Genomic DNA, 15,589 nt, shown 5'->3' on the forward strand with positions numbered 1-15,589 from the left:
AGCATCCTTGAATGAGCGGGGGGTGGTGGGTGGGGGGGGGGGGGGGGGGGGGGTCAGTCAGAAGGGGGTCTGGTTGTGTTCCTCTGTCTGTGTGTGTGAGTGTGTATGAATGCACAGACGGTTCAGTAGTAATTTGATGTGTGTCCCCGGGGACATTTGATGGATTAAAGCTAAGCAGCTCCATTGCTGAGTACCACCTGATCTCTCTCCCACTGCCGGCCCATATAAGCCTGGCTGACTGCTGAGCTCAGCTAGTCTCGCATCGCAGTCGCTCTCTCTCTCTTCTCTCTGTCTTTTCTGTCCTTCTTCTCTGTCTCTGTCTTTTCCAGTCTCTACTTTCCTTTCTCTTACCAGCCTCCACTGCAGCCTAGGAGCTATCCAGTGCTGATCCAGTGTATTTCTTTTCTTTTTTTTTCACAAATGGGAGAGAGAGGGAGTGTGTGCATGTGTGTGTGGTCTGTACAGTAACACACATCCAGCATCACACCATCCTCTCGCATTCCTGCTCTCCATCTCCTCTATCTCCATCTCTCATTCTTTTCATTCTTTTTTTTTCTTTTTCTTTGCTTGGTGGTGAAATCTTTTCTTTTATTGAGTTGCTTCTTTGGATATTACTCTTCAGATTTTGTTTTTGCGCTGAGCTCTGCTCCAAGAGCTTCGAGGAGCACGTTAGTTCGACCTCCATGCTTTTGTGTGTAGACTGATTATCTGAACCATGCCCCGCTCTTTTTTGGTAAAGAAGATTAAGCTGGATGATTTCTCCTCGTCTGCTGTGGTGGCTTCCAACCATCATCATCACCATCATCATCTGGACGAGTCCTTCACTTTCACCCGCTCCATCACAGACTCTGTTACCAGCTTAGGCATACGGCTCAGTGAGAATGGTAAGTGCATGTGTGGGATGGCTGTCGCTTTATGCAACCACATGGTCAATGCTTTTATCCTGCTAGCTAGGACACACAGTTTCCATTAAACCAAGAGTGTCTGTAGCAGAGTTTTTATAATTTTATGAGTCATATTTATTACCACAGAATAATCACTATGTGTCCTATTGAGCTGTTTTGTTGTTTTAAGCCACTATTGTCTTTTGGAGCAAAAAGAAAATTATCCTGTGCGTGGTCTTTCCGTGACTTCTGTGTTTTTGTGACTTGTGCAGACAATTCAGGTCACACTGTAGCGATTGGCTTATGTAAATAAGGCCATGCGACAGGGCTCTGGCATGCTGCTGATCGCACATTTCTTTCACAGCCGCTGCTAATACTAACTCAAAAGCCCCTCTTCCTTTGTAGACAGCCTCCCGTGGCTGTGTTTGAACTGAAAGTGTCCTGAAGCATGATTGAATAATGCGTTCGTCCTTAGCTCATAATGCCCTTGAGTTTCTACCCTTCGTCCAGCCACCCCCCCCCCCCCCCCCCCCCTTTCCCGTCATGTACATTATCTTTTTCTCTCCTCCCCCATCCTCGTTTCTAGCACATGTCTCTACCTTTTTTAGTGTTTTGCATAGCCTGTCGCTTTTTTGTGAAACATATGACATGAAGGAAGTGGGCAGGATTTCAGACCCCCAGGACATCTGGGTACAGTACAAAACAAACGGACGAGGGGAGTGAGGAATATATACAATGCAGAAAAAAAGGGAAAACGCATGGATCAGTACTGATAACGTGTAAACAATGTGTGCTTTAAATCGACACTGAAACAAAAGATTACAAAGCATTATAGAGGCAGAGGCTGGACAGTTCTGTGCAAAATTGTCCTATAAGAAAAAAAATAAATAAATCTAGGGACACTCATGTATTGCCCTCCATGTATTTTTCTCTCTTTTTGTTTATCCAGGCAGATTTGGGTGACAGATGTCCACTCTCCTCTGTTGTGCTATGATTTTTTTTAAAGATTAGTTGACAGAGATTTAGGCAAATCAGAAAAAAGAGTGGATGATATGATATTAAAGGATGGATTTTTAAAAAATTGTTGCTTTTCCACCTGTTGCAAACACAGACGATTTATTCACACCAAAGCCAGAAATTTGCAGTGAATTTAAAAATATTCAGACCCTAAACTGTTTTTTGTTTCAATATTTCCAGCTGATTTATAAAAATGTGTATTTTATGAATTTAAAAGGAAAAAAGAACCTATTTTAATAAGTTATAAACAAATAAAAAAGTATAATAAATAAATAAAATAAAAATAAATAAAAATAAAAGTACTTATTTTATTTTAAGACTAGCTGTAGTAAGTTTTAGAACTTACTCAATTTGTTGATAGCCACCATGTTGTAACCAAGAATTTTGTACATTTATTTTTAATTCCATATGAGATTCGTAAATCACAATAATAATTACAAATGACAAATTGCAAATACTACTGTTAGATTATCATTGTGAGGTCATCATGAGCGTGAACAGATCACAGTCTATTCAAATTAAGTCTAGAATATAATCATGAAGCACTTATCCTAAAAATTACAGCAATGCTACAAAAGTCAGGCTGCCACTTAAACTTTAATAAAGGCAATGTTAAAGCCTTTTGTTTCGTTGCAAGCATGTATGTATGTGTCTTACTGTGCCTCACTGTACAAATAATGTATAGTGGTGGAAGCATTATGTACTGGCAGTGTGATCAGGATTAACTTGATAGTGAAATAAATAATAAGCTGTGTATTAACACTTGGGTAATTGATACAGACGCACACATAGTGGTTGTCCATCTGAATACACTGATAAGACTACAATATGTAACCATTTATTGCATCTGTGAAGTAAAACCATTATTAAATGCTGTTTTTGCTGTCAGAAATAATCATTTACTCATTTTACTTTACTTGTTGATTGGGATTAGCACTATAGTCTTAAAAACGTTACATTATTCCAAGCATGACTAATGTTATAAAATGTTCTTGAACAATTGCTTGCAGTACCAAATTTCTGGAGTCCTAATGTAGGTCTAGTATTCCTACCAGATCCACTTTTTTATGGTAGTGTGCATTGTTCTACTTGCATTGAGATAGATGATATTGCATCGCATTATTTACCGCAATGGTCTAAGGTTATTTGTGGTTTTGGTCAGTGTTAGACACACCCGGATATTCAACTCAGCACTTCCGGTGGATCGAATTTGTCTTTGTCAGCAGCACTGCTATCAGCAAGCTGGTCTGTTTCAGACGGACAAAGATGTTAATGGTAGAGCAGTACTAGAGCTAAACTTCCATCCAGATTCTCCCTTTTGTCCTTAAGAGGACACCTCATCCTCTCACTTCAAGTGTAAGAGGCTGTGATTCCACCTCCTTGCATTCAACCCACATCCCACAACCACATGTTCTAGGTTTTAAAGATCAAGATTAATGATATCCAAATTAAGCATTGCTTTTAAGTCTCTAATGCAAAATTCTATTATGAGTAAAGAGTGTCCCCATGTCATATCTTTCTTTCCTTCTCGGGCTGCTCAGTCCGACCAAAGTCCTAAAATTTTAAAGCAACCAGGCACATAAAGCCAGTTTGTGAAGGGAGATTGGATCAATAGCCACTTACGTTCATTGTCAAGATTCAATCTAGTAAACTAGACTGCTTGATCCATTCAAGTAAGGGTCACTGTTATTAGAGCTGAAACAGGCCACTGTCTATGGCAACCATATTTTAAAACCTTCAAAGCCTATTTATTACTTAATCTTAAATAATTAAGATTAGACTAATTAATCCTAATTCATTATTTATTTAATGAATTAAAATAACTGACATAAAAGAAAGGTACTTCTTAGCACATACTGAAGACACTATCATGCATTTATGTGCATTAAAAGTCATCAGCATGCACATACTAATGATTGAGTTTATGTGGTTTAGCCACACACATATTGCTAACAGGTGGATTCAATGAATTATATAGAATAAGTAATATGCGTCCAACCTTTAAGCAACATGTTCTAGCATGACTGTGCCTCTGTGCACAAAGCAAGGCCTATAAAAACATGGTTTGGCAAGGTTGTTGTGGAGTAACTTCTCCTCCAACATAAATGTGCCTGACTATTACAACTGCTATTTTAACTGAATAGGCACAAATTCTGTGGAAAGCTTACCTAGAAGACTAGATGCTATAATAGCTACAAAACGTTTGTGTGGGACCTTAATATCAGCGTCTTTGGTATTGCAATGGGATGCTTATAATCTATGTTGCCTCAGATTATCTCCAGAGTCTTCAGAGTCTCATTGTTGTCATGTTTGGCAATGCTTGATGACCTCATTAACATGTGCCACTAATCTACAACTCATCTGCAACATCCATTTACAAATTAAAACACACTGATCTACTTAAACTTTTAGTATTTTAAAAATATCATCTACTACTGCCACATCTAAAAACACTGTTTAAACACAATAAAAATTGCTTTATAAATGATAAATCGCTCACCTGAGATAAAGAAAACCCGGCTTGGAGATCTCTCACATCCTCAACTATTAATCCATTAGTGTTATGAAATAAAACAAACTACACCGTTTCCCCTTTTCCTCTTCAAAATCCAGCAGGGTTTTGTAATAAGTAAGCTTTGGTTTTTAATAATCTAAAAACGTGACAGAACTTTAACGGAAAATCTAAACTCTGCATCAATTCTAATTGGTCCATCACGTTTGATTGACATCCACATCTTCCAATTGTAGACAATTTTGTTAAACAAGCCAAAAATACTGCAAATGTTGTGTGTTTTAAAGTGAAAATAAAAACAGCAGGTTTGTATAAGTGTGATGTTGTAGGTTCTGTATTTTTCTCCTTTAGAATATTAGTTTCATAGTCTGAGCATTGTTTTTAAGATAGCTAGTTTAACCATGGTGCATTAAGACATGTATTATTACTGCTTAGTTGTTTGAGAGGAGAAATGACAGTATCGGATTGGTATCGGATTGGTATCGGTATCGGCAGATACTCAATTTGCAGTATCGGTACCGGACATAAAGAAGTGGTATTGAACCAGCCCTAATAATGATATATGAAATATAAAAAGTATGTGTACCAATCCTTTAGTCTTTGACAAAGGAACAGCTACAGAACAGTTAAAGTTACAGAAATAATTGGAATCCCATGATTGCCATGATGTAAATAAGGATGTTATTCATTTTTGTTTACCTGTAGCCAGAAAGTTTAAAAAATAACTAAAAATTAGAATTGGTATTTAAACCAGTAAATGTGTTGCAGTAAGCATATTTCTATTTATGAATTATGTAAGTCATTACAATTCTTAAAACCCTCCCCTTATGCTACCTTAAAGCCAACCCCTTATGCTTAAAAGTGGAACACTGAACATGCTTTTACTTCTGGCAAACTTGCACACAGACTTATATTTAAATCTCATTAAATATAAAACATGGTAGATAGTGTTTGTGAGCTTTATGTGCTAAAAGTATTTACCAGACTGTGATGCACACTATAAGGCTCCTCCACTCTTCTAGAAAGAACTTCCTTAATATATTCTGTGTCAGTAGGAACTGATGACCATTTAGTCAAAAGATCATTTGTGAGGTCAAGCACTGGTGTTTGACAAGAGCGCCTGGCTTAAAATCAACATTTCAGCACATCCCAAAGGTGCTAAATGGGGTTGAGATCAGGGGTCTGTGGAGGCCACTGGAGTTCCTCCACTTCAAACTTGTCAAACTATAAATTAATGGTCCTTGCTTTTTCACAGAGGCACAATTATGGTGTAATAAGAAGAACCTTAGCCAACTGTTGCTAGTTTGGAACCATATATTTGTATATAAGTGCTCAGTTGGTGAAGTGGTTGGTGTTTAAATCTCGTGGTGCTTTTGTACAGTTAGACGTCTACAAGGACATGATTGCCTGTGTCTGAGGTTGAGAGGATGGGCTACTGGGAGGTGCACTCTTAGTGCTGGTCCCAAGCTGTGCAAAATAAGGAGGGTTGCGTTAGGAAAAGCATCTGGCATAAAAACTGTGTATTCAGACCAGAGTGATCCACTGCAGTGACCCCTAAAAATATTAAACTGGCCAAAAGGAAATAAAAGACTTTATATATTCCCTTTTATGCTAAATAGTGTAACTGTGAAAGAAATAAAAAGAACAACATTCATCCAAAATTTCTTAACTAAACAAATATAACCTATTATATATAAGGATTGGCTAAAAAACCAAGCTGTCTATTGTATGGTATCATGTGTCAGGCTGTTGACTATCAAGTGTAAGCACTTTCAGTACCTTAGTGCTGGCTGAGCTGGCCTTCCTTCACAGACTGCTCTTCTGGAATTGCTGTGCTGTGAAAGGCTGCTGTGGAGCAAAGCATTAAAAGCGGCCTAATTGCGTGTCTAATAATGATCCTGGCCCTGCAGGGCTCTTCAATGAGCTTACCACAGCAAGGCAGGTGATGCCGTGGCTCTTTACGGACAATAACAGCAATTTCCTCCTCCTCCTCCTGATCCTGCCTTAATCCGCTCACTATTTTCTCTGACTAGCTCCATCATTCAGGCCTGTTATGTGTCCTCTAATTCTCAGGCAGTTTCTCTTGGTGCACGCCGCTTGACCAGTTGTACTGCTTTTTACAGCAGATAGGCTATTGATCAGCGTAAAAATGGTGAATTTCATTAACACGCAGTCAATACTTCATTTCCCCCCGCTTTGCTGCATTGAAGCCTGGCTGAATGGCTTTTCCCCAGCACTCTTTAGTTCTCCTGTTAAATGTAATAGAAGATTTCTCACTCAGTGGACGACGCAATAGCTATTAGGTTAAAAACATTGAGGTGAACGGTTGCCACTCCGGCGCAAATGTAATGTGGCTGAAATGATTTAAAAGACTTTGCCACTGCCAGGAAACCTTTTAGCAACACAGTTCTGTATCGCTGTCCTTCTTTCTCTGTCTGTCTCTTACTCACTTGCTCTTTATGAATGATGTGCCAGGGGTCACTTATTTATGTAGTGGTGAACAAGTGCAAAAGGGTTGAGTTGTGTTGAAAGAGCAGTCAATATTTCTGACATTAGTATAGTGGTGGACAATATGACAATACAACACAAATACTGAAATAAAAGATGATGCAATACACCTATTTTAGAACACCATGGGTACAGAATGAGTCTTAATCTTAGGCTAAAATTCACATGCAGTAAGTAGAATAGTTTATTTTATAAAATATGCAGACAAAATAAGTCATCTGCATCCCAAGCAACTGGCTCTCTATCCAGGGTATATTCTGAGCTCTGTCCCACCCAATTTTCCCATCATGAACTGGACTAGGATAACAGGGTCATTAAAGGTGAATCAATACATGTTCTCAACCTTGAAATAAGTTCTTATAGAATTACATGACCCTTAACCTTGAAGTATTATTATGATACACAGGGGCTGTTTGTTAATCAAATCAAAGAAATTGATCACAGAGGAGGACAGCTCACTTCTCGGTCCTAGTATTCTTTTATTACTAGGGTGTTTTAACTTTGCTAGCTTGAGACTTCCTATTGTACAAAAACCGCTAAACAAATACACTTGACTTGATTACTTCTTCTGAAAGAAAGGTAGCAGTGACTATCTATAACTACCAGACAGTTACATTGCTTATTAACATATTATTTGTCAGTATTTTAGGTTAGTTTAGGCCCCGAATCCAATCTGGACATGCCTAATCAGTGGCATACATTCACTATCAACTATTATACCCTGATTTAATAACTTTGCCCATGCATGCTTAATAAATCTTCCACAATACATTTCAACAACCAAACTGTGAAATCGGAAAAGAAGAAGTAAACTCAGAAGCATGCATAGACCAGAAGATCAGACCAAGTAATCCAGCATTTTGGATTTTAAAGAAAAGCAAGTGTGTCAACAAAAAATATGGCAAAACTAGGCGCCCAGGTGGCGCAGCGGGATATTTTGCTAGCACACCAGCGTCGAGATTCTGAACTCCTTGTTTCTGAACTCAGCGTTGCCACCATTCGACTGGGAGCCATCTAGCGGGCATTATTAGCAGTGCCTGCAGCAGACACGGTTCTGTAGGGCGGGATGACCGGACTATGCTGGTGTGGTCTTCAACGCTGTGTAAGGACCCTGATTGGCAGATAGAGAGGTGCATAGGTGAAAAAGGGTTCCGCTAAGGGCTGCACGAGGGTCGGAGGAGGCGTGAGCAGCAATATACCCACCTCGACTGCAATCAGGGATCCTCCAGCAGCGGAAGACAAATTGACTAGGCTAATTTGGGAGAAAATGGAAGAAAAAGCATAAATAAAATAGAAAAAAAAAAATATTGCAAAACTGAAAGGGCACAACAGTGATTTATAGAATAACTTTCACTTGGAGCTAATGAATGTGCTTAAGGCACAGATGATTGTGCCACATCTGCCAGCCAAATATGGCAATGTTTTCTTCTTTGGTTTTGCTAAGACATAAGTGTTTTAGCAACTGCTCTTTTCTAATTTTTTGCCTGCTTTAACATCAATATCGACAATAAAATATAAATATATATATATATATATATATATATATATAATTTAAAAGTTATCATTATTATTGTTCTTCCACTTTTTCTTATTATTTTGTATTGTAATTCATATAAATAAACATTTTGTTAACCAAGTTTGAAAATTAGGTGAACAATATTACAGCTGCATTTATTTTTATTTTCATCATGGCCAAAAATGATGTAATTCCAGACTTGTGTTGCAGTCCTGTTTAACATAACGCAGTATAATAATAAATTAATTAATTACCGTAACAAGTCACATGGACTACAATAATGATGTTCATTAGATTCAAATCAATGCATTTGTTATTGTGCTCCCTGTAATTAAATTAGCAATCACATTTTTTTTCAATCATTCATCATTAAAACTCCTTTAAATACACTATACACAAGTTCAAAACAGCAGCACTTTAAAGCCTCACATTCCACACATTTCAGACAACAGGGTCAATTTTGCTCTCAACTGCAACTGCATACTCAATAATACAACCTAACCATAGAAAAATGATGATAAATACATTTGACTGATCATGTCTTTCTGTATCTCAGGCTATATCAAGGACTACATCAGTCCATCAACGTATCAGGGTGAGAAGAAGCTCAGCACGGCTGTATCTGACCCACTCTATGCTCCAGTCAGCAGTGGAGGAGAGGAGTATTGTGAGCCAGACTTCGAGCATCCAGACAGCCCTCAGTCTGGCCGGACGGCACATGGGTACTACAGCGGCGAGTCAGAAGGTCAGAGCGATGGCTACACAGCAGACGGCTTCTACATCTCAGACGGCCGCTCACGCAGAAGAGGCGAGGCCAAGGAGGCACGTAAGAGTGTAGAGGTGAAGGAGGGCGGTGCAAGGCACACATGCAACGAGTGCGGCAAAACCTACGCCACATCATCCAACCTGAGCCGCCACAAGCAAACCCACCGTAGCCTAGACAGCAAGATGGCTCGCAAGTGCCCAACGTGCAGTAAGGTCTATGTGTCCATGCCGGCACTGGCCATGCACATCCTGACACATGATCTGAAGCACAAGTGCAACGTGTGCAGCAAGGCGTTCAGCCGCCCATGGCTGTTGCAGGGCCACATGCGCTCGCACACGGGCGAGAAGCCATTCGCGTGTGCTCACTGCGGAAAGGCCTTCGCTGACCGTTCCAACCTTCGTGCACACATGCAAACACACTCTGCGTTTAAGCACTACCGCTGCAAGCGCTGCCACAAGACCTTTGCACTCAAATCATACCTGAACAAGCACTACGAGTCGGCCTGCTTCAAGGGCTCCGGAGACGAGGACGAGTCTGGCTCGGAGAACTAAGCGCAATACAGCGGGAGAACAGATGGGAGAATTCCTTCACTAAGCCCTTCCTTTCACAAACAGAAACAAATGCGCCTTTTTCCTCTTCCTTACTTTTTTAGAAAGCAATATTTTTGGGTGAGATCACCTTGGAGAGAAAAACAATAATGACCAGACAATAATGAACAGATGCTGGATTTTTCTTCAGTATTACTGCTAATCGTCCTTAAATCTACACCAACATACTGAGACTCTATAATACTCTTTTTCTTGATCTCTCTTTCCACACACATAACGTATAACCTTATTACAAGGCCTGGCATGTGAATTTTTATCAATGACTATAATAATAATAATACTAATAATAATCATAGTAATAATATTTAGATTCCTGATATTTTATAGCAAATGACACAAAAACAAACTACAAAAAATACAAAAGGATGACAGTATTCCTTCTTTTTTAGAAACAAAAAATGACCTCATGTATTTTTATGCTGCTTTTTTGTTTTGCTAAATTCTTTTGCAACTGCCAATTTTTTGCAAACTTTTATGATAATGTTAGTTATTACAGAAATTGCAAAAAATGCCACTGAATAGTTCCGATTTTTTCGCCACTTTTAAAGTGTCATTTTTATATTGCAGCTCCAAATTTCAGTGTTTATTTAGTCTTATTGCTTTTTTGTGCCATCATGATTGACATCTCGGTTTTGGTGTCCTCAAAATATTCCATTTTCTTCAGTATTTTTTACCATGTTGAGATATTAAGTAATTCTTCTAAGACTCTTCTGGTTTGCTCGGTCCTGTTCAACAGGATGTAATATCTCGCTATATAAAACACTCACAGGAACAAGTCACATGGACTCTAATGAGAACATTTATCAGATTTAAAAGCAATCTTAACCCACAATGCAGGTCTTCCTCTGCCATCTTGGCTGAAAAGGACTCTTCGAGTGTTCCCTCTAATCAAAAACAATCTCCTACTTTGTGTCCAGCGAATACCTCAGCAGAGGCAGGTATGACCTCTGATTCTCGAAATCACACCCTTCATCAATCACTTCTGCTCAAACAGTGACCTCATTGCTTACCGCATCAGTATTATTTATTTATTTATTCACATTCTATTTATCCTTTTATTTTATTTTATTATTTATTAATTTGTCATATATATTGTTGTAATTTATTTAATTTATTCATCTGTGTATTTGGAATACTAAATACCACTGACTTTGTAACATGCTGCTCTTAAAAGATAATGTTTATATGCATGAGAGAAACTGTAGTAAAAAAGTCCATGGGACTTTTAGTATTTTTTCTGAAAAGGAACAATGTACAGCATTTAAAACATTTGAATGCGGATGATACTTGTTTCACAGGCAATAATTCTTTCTCGGCACGGCAATGGACTTGTATGACCTAGCTGTCCTGTTTGCAGACCACTTAGGGCAATAAATGAAACAGCCTGAACACAAACCACAAAGTCATCCTACATCTCGTTCTTGTCATTTTTATATTGAGTTTTATACTAGATAAATGAGCTTCAGGAGATTCATCCCTCAGTCATGTTGGGTACATGGTGTACCCTGCTAAAAACAACAGAATTATCCATAATTTATCAAACAACATTGTTCATTTCATCTCCAGAGTAACTAAATCACAGTTTAAGAAGCCAGCTTTATTTATACTGTTTATTAATTATCAGTGACCCTAAAAGCAAAATATTACATAATACTAGATAAATGAGCTTTAGGAGATTCAACCCTCAGTCATGTTGGGTACACGGTGTACCCTGCTAAAAACACGAGAATTATCCATAAAACATTGTTCATTTCATCTCCAGCTTTATTTATACTGTTTATTTAATATCTGTGACCCTAAAAGCAAAACATTACATTTAACATTTGAGTTTTATACTAGATAAATGAGCTTCAGGAGATTCATCCCTCAGTCATGTTGGGTACATGGTGTACCCTGCTAAAAACATGAGAATTATCATAAACATTGTTCATTTCATCTCCAGAGTAACTAAATCACAGTTTAAGAAGCCGGCTTTATTTATACTGCTTATGAAATATCTGTGACCCTAAAAGCAACATTTGAGTTTAATATTATTATTCATCCCTCAGTCATGTTGGGTACATGGTGTACCCTGCTAAAAACAACAGAATTATCCATGAAACATTGTTCATTTCATCTCCAGCTTTATATATACTGTTTATGAAATATCAGTGACCCTAAAGCAAAATATTACATTTAAGATTTGAGTTTTATACTAGATAAATGAGAGAATTAAAGAGAATTATCCATGAAACATTGTTCATTTCATCTCCAGAGTAACTAAATCACAGTTTAAGAAGCCGGCTTTATTTATACTGGTTATTAAATATCTGTGACCCAAAAAGCAAAATATTACATATAACATTTGAGTTTTTTCTTATTCATCTAACATCCATTATGGCCATTATGGTTACCTTAATAACAGATGCTACGTTTGCTAACTCATCTACCCTTTTTGCTATTAAGTGAAACTTAATGAATACATACATAATTCTGAATACAAAAATTAGCCATTAATATTTAATCTAGAAAGTATTAGAATGCATTGTTGCTTGTGGCTGGAGTGGAAATTAATATATTTCATATGTTAAAATGACATACTTTTGAGATTACCATTCCCCACCATGTACCCCACCAATTAGCAGCTACTTATTTTTAGTTTAGTATTTTAGTTTAGTACTAAGATAAAAAAGTTTTTGAACACCCATTCAGTAAAATTTTATCTTTCTTGTTAACGTAGTTTCTAAACTAGGATCATTTTTATCAAATAGAAAAGTCTGATCTGTTTTTAATGCAGTCTGCTACATTCATTAGAAAAACTCACACAGTACTCCAGGCCTGCTTCTGCTCACATATACTATGTTGCTGGTTACAGAAATTGGGCCACATGTGGCCATAGGGAGAGGCAGGGACAGATAATTATTATCATAGCAACCAGTCAGGTCGACTTAACTGGCACCCTGCATAATGCCTGATCTATAGGATTATTGTATGCAAGTGGAAAGGCCTTCTTTGGTACACTAGGATCAGACTGACCAAGCTAACAGATTCAGTAAACATTTCTAGGCGGATCGAAAATGTTGATAATTGAAAATGTATTTTTATTTACTTGTAGTCTCCTTTGCGCCATAGAAACCACAACCACCGTGCAAAATGTCAAATAGTTACAGATACAACCTCTTTGTTTTAAAATGAAGCTTACCATCCTGCATTATGGCCTGCTAGGTAAAACAACTTGATATTTAATAGAGTAAACATGTAAAGCAGAAACTTGCAATCCTGTGTACAGTGGTACCTTGTAACTCAACGTCCCCTTAACTCAAAATCTTTGAAACCCATTTGTACCCTTAAACTCAACATGTTGAGTTTGTTTGTTTTAAATTTATTTAATTTCAAATTAACAATGAACAGCTGTTTTGTTTAGCGCTCGGCTTGAGCGGTGCAGTAATACGTCATCAAAGTGCGACCATGAGACGAATCTGCATTCATGTGGAATAACTCAGATTCACTTTGAAAGTTCCACATGTATCTGTGTTTAGCCGTATTTTCCTCCTGTTTCACTTTTAAACTTGTTGTTTTTTAAACAGCTCGGGGTTCTGAGAAATTGTAGGAATTGTAGGAATCCGTTTTTTATTTCAGTGTTTTTATATTATTGTCAAAAACAACCCCTTTATTTTACATTAGCCTAAAATATATGCAAGTCCACAGGACCATGGATTCGCATTAATAGGTTTCCCATACATCCTTATGGGAAAAAATACCTTAAAACTCAACGCCTTTTAAACTCAATGCCAGTCCCAGAACCAATTGACATTGAGCTTCAAGGTACCGCTGTATATTGTTACTCAGCTTTATAAAATTTTTTTTTTTTAGCAAATTGTCATACTGGACCCCTCTAAAAAGCCTAGTGGTTAAGGTACTGGACTAGTAATCAAAAGGTCGCTGGTTCCAGCCCCACCACTGCCAGGTTGCCACTGTTGGGCCCTTGAGCAAAGGCCTTAACCCTCAATTGCTTGGACAATATACTGTCACAGTACTGTAAGTTGCTTTGGATAAAAAAAAAAAATCTGCTTAATTCCGAAAATGTAACTATTACACAACATGTCGACAAAAGTGTGCAGAAAGATTGTCAGTATGAGATCAGTTTCAGGTATTGGATATTTAAAACATACTGGAAAAAGTGAGATTTGTGAGTCCCAAGTCTAGATTTATTGTTTAAAAGTTCTGACAATGAAAAACATAATATAATTTAATTTTAGTTCTTCAACAGGCATGTTTAGAGTGTTGAGTGTGAAAATAGAGGCGCCAACACATTTACTATAAGAATTTATTAATATTAATAGTATCTTAGCTGTGGGTGCAAGATTAAAGGATAAATGCTTTGCCAAATCTGACTCATTATGATAATTTTCAGTGTGCCTAGCCTACGTATGTATGTATCATTTACGCTATCATTACGCTCAGAGCTGTGCCTTTGAAGTCAGGTGGCTGAAACCGCAACAAAACAACAGATTATCAGGATTACCGCCATCCACGGCAAATTTAGGCCGGGCACTTTTATCTGTGCAGATGGAAAATTAGAAGTGGTCTGTAAATGAAGTGGGCTGAGTCTATGAGATCAGTACTGATGCTACAGTTAATGCTTACTTGCTATAGGGAGAGAAGCTGACAGGACAGTGAACCTGCAAGCTAATAATCTAGCATTACAGCACATGCTGTATGTGCAGCAAGCTTCCAGCTGTTTTTAAAGGTGCTTAAAATAAAATGCTTCCTGCCACTGTAGAAAGAACAAACAACGGATAAGTGGAGCGTACACACCCCTAGACAAACGTATACCATACACACACACACACATACACACCATCTCATTATGTCCTCCTCATCATCAACAGTGATGTCTCTGTGCTGTGCTGTGATGTGAAGCGCTTTTTCAAGACAGTCAGTGTTTGATGTAAGCTCGGCCAGGAATGACTTTCAAAGCAAATATCTGCTGTCGAAGACAGGGTGAAGTAAACTCAATGCTAATGACAACTCAGACAGCATGCTGAATGATGTTCAAATATTTATTCTTGTTTAGAAATGCAAGGCAGCATTATCTGTGTGTCACTTTTTAAAAGTTTTAGATAAAAAAGCAATACACTAGGGATCTTGGATTAATTCTGCTTTTTCCTGTTCACTGGATGTATGGGCTTTAATTAGGGCTGCCACTAATGACTATTTTTCTATCGATTAATCTATAGACTATTTTATCGATTAGTCGATTAATCTAACGATTAATTTTCCTTCAAAAAATTTAATTCAGAATCTCATTTATGCTTCTTTTATTTTAACAATAAACTGTATGGCATAATAATATGGCACAAAACACAGTGGTTAGCGTTAAAGGTGCATTCATATGAGAAGCTCTTTCGGAGCAAGTGCACGGCACGTGTGAATGCGCCCTAACTGAACTTGCTAAGAAATATGGTATTCCAAGATCTCCGCGATTAAGAAGCTTAATGAAACAATATACAAGTAAAAATGCGCCCTAACTGAACTCGCTAAGAAATACTGTATTCTAGGATCTCCACAATTAAGAAGTTTAATGAAACAATATAGAAGTAAAAATGCGCCCTAACTGAACTCGCTAAGAAATACTGTATTCTAGGATCTTCACAATTAAGAAGTTTAATGAAACAATATAGAAGTAAAAATGTGCCCTAACTAAACTCGCTAAGAAATACAGTATTCTAGGATCTTCACAATTAAGAAGTTTAATGAAACAATATAGAAGTAAAAATGCGCCCTAACTGAACTCGC

At 37.7% G+C, this 15,589-nt stretch overlaps 1 protein-coding gene across 1 annotated transcript; it reads left to right on the plus strand.

Moving 5' to 3' along the window:
* The first annotated feature begins 715 nt into the window (after positions 1–715).
* Positions 716–9,827, plus strand: scrt2 (scratch family zinc finger 2). Its single transcript, XM_062998439.1, has 2 exons — positions 716–884; positions 8,994–9,827. Exons 1-2 carry the CDS (start codon positions 716–718, stop codon positions 9,752–9,754), a joined length of 930 nt encoding a protein of 309 aa, XP_062854509.1. The 3' UTR covers positions 9,755–9,827.
* Positions 9,828–15,589: the final 5,762 nt, after the last annotated feature.

Source organism: Trichomycterus rosablanca, chromosome 7, assembly GCF_030014385.1.
Source record: "Trichomycterus rosablanca isolate fTriRos1 chromosome 7, fTriRos1.hap1, whole genome shotgun sequence".
Classification (NCBI taxonomy): Eukaryota; Metazoa; Chordata; class Actinopteri; order Siluriformes; family Trichomycteridae; genus Trichomycterus; species Trichomycterus rosablanca.

Bases quoted from the DNA above. Each gene is read 5' to 3' on its own strand.
- scrt2 (XM_062998439.1), top strand. From the start codon at position 716: ATGCCCCGCTCTTTTTTGGTAAAGAAGATTAAGCTGGATGATTTCTCC. The intron at 885-8,993 runs GTAAGTGCATGT...TCTGTATCTCAG, and splicing joins CATACGGCTCAGTGAGAATG to GCTATATCAAGGACTACATC.